Source organism: Maylandia zebra, linkage group LG7, assembly GCF_041146795.1.
Source record: "Maylandia zebra isolate NMK-2024a linkage group LG7, Mzebra_GT3a, whole genome shotgun sequence".
Taxonomy (NCBI): Eukaryota; Metazoa; Chordata; class Actinopteri; order Cichliformes; family Cichlidae; genus Maylandia; species Maylandia zebra.
The window spans coordinates 47,576,201-47,589,896 of NC_135173.1; the positions used below are offsets into that span (position 1 = coordinate 47,576,201).

The window sequence follows — 13,696 nt, forward strand, 5'->3', positions numbered from 1 at the left end:
AAAAGAAAAAAGAAGAAAAAAAACAGTATTAAGAGACTGTTGTGTGAGGACACGGCGGGCAGAAGAACAGAGGGAATGATGCGTGAAAAAGAAGAGACCTGAAAACGACATCAGGACTTTAGTGAAGACAAAAAAAAGGGGGAAAAAAATCAATGTTCCATTTTTCTCCTCTATTTGGTTTCATTTTCCCCATGTGGCCCTGCACCACAGGGGAAGGCGAGGAAAAGCAGAACACAGCGAGAAAGAGTGGGAAAGGGCACGAGAATGAAATTACTCACATCCTAAAGAACAGTGTATACCTGACAAGTGAAAAACACAATAAAACCCCACTGATGCTACGACAGCACCGATCTGAGCAGCAGCTCTGCCCGTCTGAGAGAATCTGCCGACTCTATCGTGTTTCTGCCATTCTCTCACTCTTCTCTAATCTTCCAGTTTTCCACTTGTGATTTTCTGAGTGACGTTTCCCCTTCTGCTTTATTTTCAAATGAAGAATCTTCCCCTAAATGGGCATCGCACAATAAGACCTTCAAGTCTACACCCTAAAATCCACTAAAGTTGTCCTCGTTGACAGACATTTGTCGTTTTTCTTTTTTCCAGCTGGCGGGAGCCGGGAGCGATTTCAGTAAAGTCACGGCTGGGAACTAAAAGAGCGTGGTGGTCTGACGTGCCTGCCCAGCGATGCACCCCTCCAACAATTACACGGCATTAGGACAAGATGATGGCCAATGTCTCCTGAGCTGAGGCAAATTGCAGGGGGACTATGCAAAATAACCACTGGGTGCATTTAAATGGAAAGCTTTACCAGACTCTAAATCATCATTCAATAACTAATCGGCATCCGCTCGCCGCCTGTCAGTGAGGAGAAAACGAGCAGCGCAATCACTTTCCTTCCTTTTAACTAAACACCGAAATTGACTGGGAAGGCGGCTGTCTCCCTCTCCTTCATTTTCTGCCTCAGTGCCCTGAAAGATGCCAAATGAGAGCGAATGGCAGAGGGACAAAATGACTGCCCTAAAAAGCCTTTTGATGCTTACTCTTGGAGAGGGAAGAGGGAAAGAGGGAATTAATCTTTTTCTAACCTGCAAATGCAACACAGCACATGAGAGGCACCAGCTGGAAGAATACTTGCAGGTGGCGGGATGCTACACTACAGGAAACCTGTTGTTTATAGTTTTTTCCATTTATGGTCTTTTAATTATCATTTAATTAACAAGAAGTTGTTCATTTAGGCTCCCTGCTTTTGTTGTTGAAGAACGTCCGAGTTTAAAATAACCACTAAAGTATTTTCACACGATCAGCTAAAAAAAAAAAATCATTAATTTAAAAAGTATAGTAGCAGTAATGTGATGCCAAAGCTGAGAGCTTGAACTTACATACTACTGAATACAAAAAAGAAGGGGGAAAAAAGGAAACGTAAAGGGACAGGGTTGTTTCCAGTGAGCGAGAGATCAATGCATTTCAATTCAAACCCCCTGCAGGTGGACCTGTCCCAAAGCCGTGGCCCTGAAAGAGAGGAAAAGGTAGAGATGGCGAAGGCGGGGGGGCGACGGGGTATTGGTGGGAAATGGGGCGTGAAGCGCACCATCATGTAGCACAGAGCAGCTCCTTTGGCAGTCTTTGCTTCTGCGATATTGTTGTGCTAAACGTGGCCCGGGCAGCAAAAGGAGAAGGCTGACGCATGAACTTAAAGCAAGTAAATTTCTATCTTTCCACTTATTAGTCGCCTCATTGGTTTTCAATCAAAGCCAAAAAGGGGCCAAAAGAAGCAGAAATGGCAGGAGGAGAAAGCAGGATTTGGGAAGAGAGCGGGAGAGGATGGTTTAAAAAAAAAAAAAAAAAAAAAAAAAAGAGGGAAAAAAGAAGGAAAACATGTTTGGCGCAACAGATTGGAAATGATCCTAAAATCACCACGTTTCAAGTCTGTCCTTCTCCTTAAAATGCAAACATGGCAAATTGAGACAAGAATAAAACAATATGCTGGTGTTGTGCTGTAGAGATATTTATATTCATAGCGCCCTTGGATAGTGTCACATCCTGGGCTGAATTTAATGAGGACAGCAGGCGCTTGTCTATGAAGGCAAAGCTGCGATGATGACGATGCTTAGATGGGCGCAGAGAGCACTCGCCGAGTAGCACAGGTCAGGCTAATGAGACCTGAGAGCAGCGAAGGCGCATGACAAATACTGACCTCTTTGCTTCAGAGCGCACACTGACATGTATACATACACCTACAAGCCCACTTCCTACCCCTACAGGCAGTCCTCCGACCATCCATCTTTCCAGCGATCAAATGTGAACGGCAGCAAACAAGTTTTCATTTCCTCTAGGTGGGCAGGGGCACGGCGTTTCGCTCCTTTACTCCTGGTCAACGGGAGCAGTGGGCCATCAGCTCCCGGATCAAAGAAAAAAGGAAAAAAGAAGCAGGCCCGGGGAAACTCGCTGACAGAGGCTATAATTAAGACCGAGGTGATGTTTTAATGACTCAGGACGAGTGTCAAGCTGCCTCAGGGCAGACTCTGACTGCTCATGTGCGGAGGAACGAAGAGAGCGGGGACAGTGAGGAAGCTCGAGGATGTGGAGACATCCAAACACAAGTGCCGGATTGTTTACCACACATGATGGATGACAGAACATAAGAGGTGCTAAGCAACAATTAAAACCTCAGCTGTTTTGCCAACAGGTGGTGGTCTATGAAGTCAAAAAAAACATATAACAGCACATAATATTTGTTTATCGCCTTCCTAGTTAGCATTTTGTTTCCAGAAATGTAATTAGGCAAATCCTAGGCATTAAAACCCTGCACATTCATATTCATTACAGTCTCTAATATCTCTTCTTAATTAGTAAAGAATAAGCAGGAGACAAAACAGACTACACCTTCATGTTCCCAGCAACACCAGAATCTAATAACTTTATAACAACCACTACATCAGTGCACTTATCAGATGCATGCCAACAGTCTGCAACAGCTAGCTAAAGCTGGCATGAATGCATGTCTTCACATAGGTTAACGTTGCCATATGGAGATGAGTAAACAAAAGCCTGCAGCCTATTGTGGTGTAGGTGACCTGGTTTGAGGTTATCAGGAAGGATACAGTGTTAATCACAGAGTAACCTGAACTGCTGACGCTTATCTACAGACGAACATATGAGCGACCATTTGGATATTTTCTAATCTGACGGTGTTCAGCAGAGAGGGACCATTGTATCACAGATACAGAGGGGGGGACTATTGTATCGTCTGAATAGTCGCGGCCCGACCTCAGCCTTCAGGGCTGTAACTGGAGCAGAGAGACAGGCTGGTACAGAGAGCAAGGTGACCTCTATCAGATGACCTTCAGGTAGATCAGAATGTGACCTGCTGGTTTAAGAATTTGGAGGGGGAAGTGGCTTTTTTGTTTTTACCCCCCAAGTTTAAATTGCACTGGTGTTTTTTTTTTTTTTTTAAATTAAAATGTTAACAAAAAGACTTGAAAACTTTTTGCTTTTTTGTAAAGAATTTTCTACCTAGTCCCACATTTCAGGCTCTGGAGTAATATATTCAAATCCTTTTACCACTTCAGACCTCGGTGCCATAAATATTTCATTGTATTTAAGGCCATGAATCGATTCAATATCAGAGAAAAGGTTCAGCACAAACCCCTCCCGAATGAACATGAACACACACACACACACACACACACAATACCATCATCATACATCGCTATGCTATTGAGCTAGTTCGTCTCATTCTTTTCAAAACATTTCTCCACAGGACGGCCACTAAAGAGGCAGCGGAGGGGTGGGAAAGGGACAGAGAAAGACAGCAAGAGATGGAGGTCTGTGAGTTACAGTGGCCCTGCCCCTGCATCTCCGCTCCAGCAGCGCAGGACCCCTCGCCTCCCTGTGACACCCCGTCCATTGGGGACTCATCTGTCTGGCGCACTGTCTTTGTACTTTACTGTTACTGGTGACATTTTGGTGTCACGGTGTCATGATGAAATGGCTCCCCTCCCACGTCGCAGCCTGCGGCGGCGCAACTAGTGGAACAATGAGGTCCCGAGGAGTTGGGGTTGGAACTCAGGAGGCCCCAGCTGGGCGCAACGCCCTAACCCTTCCCCCTCCCAGGCTCCCATGAAATCGGGAATTAGTAGAAGCGTTGCTGACGACAAGTCAGTGTCTGTGTGTCCCAGGCTCTTCCCAGGGCCTGGTGAGGACCCGGGGTGAGGAGAGACAGAGGCACAGACACAACGACCGAGGGATGGGAGCTCTGGGGGGCGTGGGGGGGTCACTGGGGGCAACCTGTATGTACTACACTGACCTTTAACCTTGCAGAGATCAAACCCTTGACTCACCCATGGCACTGTGGGAGAGTGAGTCATGTTTGTCTCTGGCAGGGCTGGCATTGGTCAGTCGACTGAAGGGAAGGTTTACTGATGTGTCCCTCCGAGTGTCTGACACATTTAACCACACGTACACACAAAAACGCAGCATTAGGTCTGTTAGTTCGGCGTGTGCGCATGAGATGGATGCTGAAGAGATGACTCACAATGGTCAAAAATGAGATGTACGTCAAGCGGCTTATGCAGGTTTCTTTCTATTTCTCACGATCAATTTCAAGAACAGGTACTGATCTGAAGATGATGTCATCCTTCAGAAGTTTAGGCAAAACCTTACCTTACCTTTTCAGGTTCACTTAAATTGTTTTTGCACCTGTGCAAAACTCTTCTGATCAGCTCTTGTTTTTACAAGCTTGAACAGGGGTGTCAGTGAGGAAGGTTAGAAAAAAATGCCTCAGACAGTCTGCACAAAACAATTTTTGGTCTATTTTCTTAGAACAGTTACAGAACAGCATATTAGAAGGCATTTCTTTAGTTAACAAGTATTATACTGTAACAGCTTTAATATAAATTCAAAATTAACACAAGTAAGTCCCTGCAGGATTAAATATAAAAAATGATGAATTATGTTTCCTTTTATTAAACATTGCGAGCTTACCTTGGGATTCTCCAGGATGCCCGACTCGTAGCTGTAAAGAAATTTGAACAATTAAAGTTTCTCACTGGAAAAAATAAAATAAAATCAAAGATTCTGAAATAAGAGCTAAAGAAGATGCATCACACCAGTCCTGCTCACCTGATATGCATGAGGTTGGCGTCCATGCTCCAAGGTGCCCGAGGGGTCACAGGCACAGGGATGCCATGCTCCTACAGTTTAACAGCAAAAGAAGCTTTTAAGTTACATCCTGTGAGCGCGACTTGCAAAAGGGTACGTCTCCACTGAGAAGGTTCTGACTGAAGGATTACAGACAAAGACATTTTGTGTGTGTGTGTGTGTGTATATATATATATATATATATATATATATATATATATATATATATATATATATATATATATATATATGTATATGTATATATATATATATATATATATATATATATATATATATATATATATATTTATTTAGTTATTTATTTATTTATTTATTTATATTTATTTATTTATTTATTGTTATTTAATTTTATTTTTTTAAAGTAAAAAAAAAAAAAAAATCTGCGCTTTAAGACAAGGTACATTTCACAATTAACTCACAGGCTTGCCTGAAAGGTGTTGGCTAAACATCATGACCACCCTCTAGTGGGAAAAACTGGTCGGCCCATCATTTTTTTTTGGATGCGACTACATCGACAAACGTCCACCAGAATACAAGTAGTCCATGTAATTTAATCTGAGAATCTGAGGTAATAAATAATTAAACCTTTCAATACAAAATGTTCGTTATAATATAGCCTCTAATCTCCTTTTTTGGTAGTCCACTGCATGCTTAATAATTGTTTTTTTCAAAATAATTCAGGACAATGTTAATGTCACTATTAAGTGGATGGTACTTTTAGGACTTGGAGATTTGATCAGGTAATTGTTAGGATTTTTTGTAGTCAAAGGCTGAATCTGTACCTTGAAAATGTTAACAGACCCATTGCTATGAAAATAAAGGTGGTAAAATAATTGTGTTTCTGACATTATGCCACTGACGGAGTTACCCTTGCATACTCCATCAAGTCCGTCCTCCCCCGGAAGCGGTTGTAAAACTCGGGTATCCTCCAGGGTGCGATGATCTAAAGAACACAAACAGAGAAACTCTTTCCAGCTATACTGACATTACTCCACAGTGTCAGTAAATTACATCCACACAATAAATAAACAAACTCACCTTGACCTCAGGGTAGAGGGCATAGCATGTTAGCTCAAAGCGTATCTGGTCATTTCCCTGAAAAGTGCAAACAACAGTTCAACTCGATGTTTCTTGTGTTACTTGTTGTATCAGTTTACAATAAACGCAGATGATTAAAAGTGCACAGCAGGGCCATTGCTAACATTTTTAATCATTTATTCATATTTTCACTAATAATCTGCTTTATTTTTTTATCTATTAAGGGCCAGAAAAGACCCCAAACCCCAAGTTTACATATTCAAACAATTAGTTTTCCCCAAACTACATCCTAAACTCAAAAATGCCCTCCATGTACTATCAAAGACAGTAAAGAAAACCAAATGAATCACAGTTACTATGCAAAAAAAAAAACCCTTAAAATGAACTATTTTACTTCACACTGACTCAAATTTTTTAGAATTGTTGATTACTTTTTGTGTTAATGGATGAACTGATTAAATTTTAGTTGTTTCTTAGTTGTTAGTAGTTGTTTCTCTACTGTCTCTTTCTATAGAAGCTTGTTTCTGACACTAGAACAAAAAAATCACCTACTAAACATTTTTTGTTATCTACAATTTAGAGTTTTGGATTATTATCCTAAAATTTAAAAATAGTTACTTTTGGCTTACTAACTCAATTTTTCTGTGGCTTAAACAAGCTTCCATAGTTTCCTCATTATCAACACAAATAGTAAAAGAATAAATGGGCTGCACTTTGACACACGAGGCAGGGTAAACCCTGGACAGGTCGCTGGCCTCTCACACAGCTATAAGAAGTTACAATGTTTTAAACCTGTACTTTAACTCCATGATGTGGTTTTTGACTCCATCTATAGGCAACATGTGGACACTGCATTTCAGAAAAGACGTAAAATAATAGAACGAAAATGTATTTAAAAAGTACAACATGTTTTTTAAAGGGTTTTTTTATTTTCCAGAAATATATTTGAAAATATATTATGAATCCCAGAAAAATCTCCATAAATTTGCAGTGTAAATATACAGGAACTATTACTAACGCAGCTAAATTTGTGCTCTGAACATACATCGGGTCAAATCGGGATATGAAAACAATAGCATGAAAGTGTGGCTAACTGCAGTAAGTCTAAATAATGAGAACATCACAAACTGTCACTTTCACAACCTAGGCTGAGAAAGTTCTTGGCATGCAGCCTGAAAACATCTTCATCTGGTAGAGCTGCAGTCAGGACACTTGAACTTTAGATGACTCAAAGTTGTCCCGATCTGTTAAATTATCAACTCTGACCAAATAAACTCTGTGCTCCTATTTTACCATTTGAGCTGTACGCTTTTTCCCATTAAAAAGGCTCACTTTAGAAATAAGACAGCTGTTATTCAGCTGTAATGCCTGTTTCTTTTCAAAGGACTAAATAGAAAGGGTTTCTGAGGAAGAGGAAGGGTAGATTTTAACTTTGTAGTCTTATTTAGGTTAATAAGCAACTGTGCAAAGAGAGCTAGACCTAGCTAGACCTAGACCTAGCTAATAAGTCTGTACTTTGAAATTGGTTGGGATCAAAACACCTCAATTTTAACTGCCATGTCTGAGGCTTAATTTATAATAAGAAAGCTGATGCTTTAGTCTTGTTTCACAAGCCCTGCATTTGCTTTTATGTCCCTGCTCTTCAAAAAATAAAGATGTAAACTTATTCCCGGAATCACATTTGCAGATTTTGGACATTTTTACCCCACACGGCATAATTCCATGCCCATTGTCTCACTTACCTTTCCAGTGGCACCGTGTGAGACATACTGGGCTCCCTCCCTGCGTGCAATCTCCACCTGACGGCGGGCAATGCATGGCCGTGCTACCGCAGTGCCCAGCAGGTATCGGTCTTCATAGACAGCATTGGCCTGAACTGCAGGCCAGATGAAGTCCTCCACAAACTCTGTACGAAGGTCTTCAATGAAAACCTGCACAGCCACAGAGGCGAGGACACAGAACAGGGCTTTGTTAAAATGGTTCCATCATGTCATTTGTCCAGAAGACTGACTGTGACTCTGACTGTGGTGCAGAATCAAGCACTGCCTTGCTAACTCGTCCGTGAAATAAAATCCTAATGAAATTAAAAACAATTTTCCGCCTTTACTATAACTGCAACACTTCTACATCTAGAAAAAAATATTAGTATTGGGATCAGTGCCAGAAATCCAGGATTAGTCGGGCTGTGCATAAGCATTAAAAGCATTGTAGCTGACATTCTCTGATGTTGCTCACGCTGCAAACAAATCCTAATCAAATACAACATCCTGTTTCACTGACACTTACCTTCTTTGCACCAAGGCTTTCCGCCTTTTTCCGGGCAGCTTCAAAGTCTTCGTCTTGCCCGATGTTGGCCTAGAAAGACAGAAAAGCGCTTTGAATGTGAACGTTGATGTTGAAATCTGCAGGGGAAACAGGATGAACACAATAAGAAGATAAATATGCAGGTTCTCTAGTTTAAATTCTTCTCTAAATTAAATGCATCGACACACAGAGGCACGTGCCTACCAAAGTGTTATTTTTGACAGTCCACCGTCTTGCAGTTCAGATCACGTCTGCTGAGGAGATGCAACAACTGAGCGTGAACGCCACTCGAGGCCATGAAGAGGCTGTACTGATCTCCTGAACTGAGCAAGGGACTATTTTTCTCACATAGTAAAGTGAATTGTAGCTGCTCTAAAAGAACCTGCATATTGCAGTAATCATACATGAATTATACTTGCACAGTGGCACAGTAAACCCTCTCGGTTTTTGTTTATGTGACTGTTGTTTAGCAAATTCACGCAAGTGCGTGGTTTTGTAATTTCATGAAACATTACACTGGATCATGTACTGGATGAGTGCCTTCTTTTACTCCACTGAAGAGCTAGAGCTGAGGTGTACATCCTGTTCAACAGCTATGAACCTTTGGCTGACACCCACCCCAACTGACCTAAAAAAATCACTAAATGAAGTTAGACAATCGGAAAATCTGCCTATTGTGCAGTTCTGAGTGGCTGTGGGGCAAAACGCAAATCCAGGCAGATTTGAGCTGTCATTATGAATCCAAACCTTTTGACCCATGCAGAGATACCCAAAACGGTAGGTCTTGGGGTTGTTTTTATAGATTTTTTTAATAACAGACCACAGTGAACACCTGTAACCCTTTATAAAGCCAACTGTACAACCAAAAGGACACAACATGCAAAAGCCTGGCAGCATAAAACTAAACCAACTGTTGCGTGCATGGCTTCAAACCTTACCAAGTAGGTGATGACATCATAACCCTGCTCCTTGAGCCAGACCAGAATGCAGGAGGTGTCCAGTCCACCACTGTAAGCCAGAACCACCTTACCTTTGGACATGATGAGTGCTTTTTGCTGAAGCAGCCAAAGAAGCTGTCGAGTGGCAGGGAAACAATTACATTAATTCAATGATTACATAACTATTAACTCGTAATGACGAAATGTCAATTAATAACCCAAATTCTGATCGCTGTCCTTGTTTGACTTAACAGCAGGTCCCAACAGACCATTAGTTCAGATAAGTTGTGGACAATTCTTGATTTGGTAAAGTTTCCAAGGTTAGCTTGGAAAACTTCCAATATAAGGTCAGATGCTCAAATATGAGCATTTTCTGCTCACAAACTTTAATACCAGCTATTGCGCAGGCAATTGAAACAGATCTTGAGTTAATAAGGCTGTAAGGAATAAATGTTTTGACCTCAAGAGCTCAGTGAGCATGTAATTTCTTTCTTTCTGCAGAGTCAGTCTCCTACAGATCTCCAAACTTCATGTGGCCTTCAGATCAGCTCAAGAACAGTTCGTAGAGAGCTTCATGGAATGGATACATCCATTCTACAGTCCATACCCCCACCTTTGTAGGAAGACAGGGAGCCGAGGTCAAAACTTAGGCGCCATAAGAGAGAAAGAATGTGAATATTTAGGCTTTTACGACTAGGTGGGGGCCACTAGCGGCTATAAGAAGCTGAGTAACACGTCACCATTTCGAGACTCGCTGTGACCCTCTGCAGGCAGGTCTCCCTATCATGATGGTCCTAATGCTCTTAAGTGTTGAATTGTATGGAAATAAAGTATTGTTGATTGAGCATAAATACACCGAGTATTGTCCTTCCTTCAGCCCAAAGATTCAAAGAATTGGGAGATTTCAACACTACGTAGTGCCAACTGTAAAGTTTGGTGGAGGGGGATTATGGTTTGGGCTTGTCTTTCAGGAGTTGGGCTGGGTCTCTTAGTTCCAGTGAAAGGATCTCTTAATGCTTCAGCACACCAAGAGATTTCATGCTCCCAAATTTGTGGGAACAGTCTGGGGATTGTCATTTTCTGTTTCAACATGACTGTGCATCAGTTCACAAAGCAAGGTCCAAAAAGACATGGATGAGTGAGTTTGTGTGGAAGAACTTGACTGGCCCGCACAGAGTCCTGACCTCAACCCAACAGAACACCTTTGCGATGAAGTAGAGCCAAGACTACGAGCGGGCCTTCTCGTCTAACATCAGTGTCTGACCTCACAGATGCGCTTCTTGAAGAATGGTCAAAAATTCCCAACAAACACACTCCTAAACCTCACGGAAAGCCTTCACAGAGGAATTGAAGCTTTTACAGCAGCAAAGGTCATGAAATATCACTCAAGTTCATATGCGTGTGAAGGCAGATGAGCGAATGCTTTTGGCAATATAGTGTACTTGCAGTTGCTGGAGTCAATTACTTTTAAAGCTGAGTTACAATATCTTATGCACGCATTTCTTTGCTGGCTCAGTGCTTCTTAAAATGAAATCATTGTAGACTTAACAAGTACTAGAATTAGTATTCTCGTAATACCATTAGTGTTAGGGCTGTGCGATATGACCAAAATCTCATATCCCGATATAAGAATTCTATCGTAAATCACAAAAATGTAACATTTTCTGTAAATTCTGTGAATCTCGGGCAGCTTGTCTTACGGGAAGTGTTTCCAGCTGTGCGTCATGTAGCTGGAGTCGAGTGTTTTAACCGATGCATGAAACGATACATTTTTAGACATAAGTTGTAAGGGCCGCCGTTTTCTTTGTGAGTATTTATTACACGGCGTGCTGCGGGGAAAAGCCTGTTCTAACGTTTGAGTCTACGGTTTATTTTTTAGCACCTGGTGGCTCTTTTTTACTTCTCATCTGCTCTTTCACGTGATTCCGTTTATTTTGAAAAGTCTCAACAGGATCTTGAGCTTTAATGTGAAAGGTTTATGTGGAACATAAACAAGCGGACACGCGATGCTGTTACCGTCGTTGTTGCTTCACAACGCATAAAAACAGGCGCTTGTCCGTCCATAGTGTGGTTATATAAAGAGAAAGAGAACTTTCCGAAATTAATATAGCCACGATGAAAAAATATTGCCATAAACAGTTTATTTTGCGACACCACGAAACAAACGATAGCGTAAAATGAAACGATAGACATTTTTATATCGTCATCCGATATATATCATTATATGAACAGCCCTAATTAGTGTTAATATTAATTTAAGCAACTTTTGAAGTCTAGCTGGCAGTATATATAGCATTTTATTGTAGATCGTGACATACATGTGGCAAGTTAAGGAGGACCACAGAATTGTGCTTGTGTGAATGTGATGTTTGTTTTGTACATATAATAACAGCGTGCTAGCATTGGTATATTCTCTAGTGATGTGCGATACCACTGATTTCCTTTCCGATCCGATACAAAGTTAAATTCAGGGTGGTATCGACGATACTGATCCGATACCGATACTTTGTACAAAAACGTATTTCAGTTATTGTATCTCAAATTATAGCATCATAATGATTACAGGACATCGGATTACTTGTTCTTATCGCTTAATAATGCACAGTTATCATATAGAAATAAAAAAAAACTGAAGTTGTGCGCTATTTGAACACGTTGCCTGCCTGCAGCACTAAAGGACTCCGTGAGAGACGTCCGTCTCGCCCTTGCAGCACCTGTCCATGTCCACTCCTCTTCAGTTCACCTCAACATAAGCTCGTCATATTGTTGTGCTTGATGAGGTTAGTAGTGTTGCCAAAACACCTCCCTTTCTTGCCACATGTATTGCAAACTACGTCTCAACCGTTTGTGGAAGTAAAATACGTCTGCTCATGACTCCATTTATGCTCAGCCATTGTTGTGAGTGTGCACAACAAGGGGCTGGACACATTTATACAAACATATGTCACGACTATGACAGGCGGAAGACTAAGTAGTTCCTTCCAATGTAGACAATCCAAATGATATAGTTTATTTGCACTCTGTTCCTGTTAATGATAACCTACAAATTTACCCTAAATTACTAAAATATCGATATTTTAATATGAGTATCGATTCTAGAACATAAATGACTGGTATCGGAGGAATCGATATTTCAGTATCGATCCGCACATCACTAATATTCTCATGAATGTGAAAGTAAAGAAGAAATGACTTTACATAAGCAGAGGCAAGTCCTTCCCTTTTGTCAGACGAGTCCTATTTTTTCCCCACGTAAATACATTTCGGAAACAGGGTGTGGTTTTGGGATACAACTTGCACTACATAATTACTGTTCTTTCAAATACGCCGGTGCTAAAAAACACATTTAAAGAAAAGGTTTAACAGTCGCAAGAGAGCTCTCTACAAAATGTTTTCATCCTACTGGCGTGAATACATACTTATTACCGACACAGGTATTTCTGGGAGATGTTGCCAACAAGGTTTAAGGGGCGCATAGAATTACCACAGCAACTGAAGTCACCGGCGACTGACGGCAACCTCCAGCTAAATTCACAACGCTCATTATGATTGCGTAACTACCCTTACAGAGAGAAATAAACACATGTACATGTATAGATAGTTTGTACTCACAGACACTTGCAGAGGGTTTCTTTCTAACCGAAGAGACGCGTGTGTCTGTCGGTGAGGAGCGCAGGAAAGCAGCAGCGTGCTCGGTTCGCTGACTCTGCTGTACGGTTTGCTGCCCTTCGCGACACGTTGCGTCATCCACAGCAGGCACGTAGCGTGTTCGTGTCGCTTTGACCTAGGGTTGCCAACTCCCTGAAAAATAAATAAGGGACACCTCGTGGCCAGGGCCGGGCGACCCAGTTGTCTTCACCCTTCCCAGTGTGGTGAATTTTCTAGCTCTTTTTTTGTGTGTGAAATTATTTTTTTAACCATTTGACTTGAATTTGATTTAAGTAGATGTTTATTCTTTGTGATATGAACACATGTGAAACAAATGATCATTTAGCCATTTATTTTTAGCTCAAAATGACAACATTAACACATAAAACAGGTCTCCTTCTTAAACAGAAGCCTGTCATGCTTAACTTTTGAGAATATAAGTAAATCTTTCTTTAAAAGAACTCTGTCCTGCTTAACTTAAAATAATAGAAAACAATAGAAAGAAAAACATTCTTGTAACAGTGCACATTTAGTGCATTTAGTACAATTGGCTTCAGTTGAGGTATTATTTCAGCTTTTCTAATGCTAATCAGCTGCTCCTGTTTGTAAAC

The 13,696-nt window shown here is 41.1% G+C and overlaps 1 protein-coding gene across 2 annotated transcripts in view; it reads right to left on the bottom strand.

The window, feature by feature from the left end:
- ass1 (argininosuccinate synthase 1) overlaps positions 1-13,208 on the bottom strand; it is a 29,410-nt gene extending 16,202 nt beyond the window's left edge. The window contains exons 1-9 of one of the 2 annotated variants that reach the window (XM_076886529.1): positions 13,050-13,139; positions 9,898-10,050; positions 9,438-9,572; positions 8,482-8,550; positions 7,938-8,126; positions 6,196-6,252; positions 6,026-6,100; positions 5,119-5,189; positions 4,981-5,011 (exon numbers count right to left, since the gene is read on the bottom strand). In XM_076886529.1, coding sequence (XP_076742644.1) covers positions 4,981-5,011; positions 5,119-5,189; positions 6,026-6,100; positions 6,196-6,252; positions 7,938-8,126; positions 8,482-8,550; positions 9,438-9,539 — 594 coding nt within the window. In that variant the 5' untranslated portion in view covers positions 9,540-9,572; positions 9,898-10,050; positions 13,050-13,139. Of the gene's footprint in view, positions 1-4,980; positions 5,012-5,118; positions 5,190-6,025; positions 6,101-6,195; positions 6,253-7,937; positions 8,127-8,481; positions 8,551-9,437; positions 9,573-9,897; positions 10,051-13,049 lie in introns of both variants that reach the window. The other variant, XM_014409123.3, reaches the window with a different exon arrangement.
- Positions 13,209-13,696: the final 488 nt, after the last annotated feature.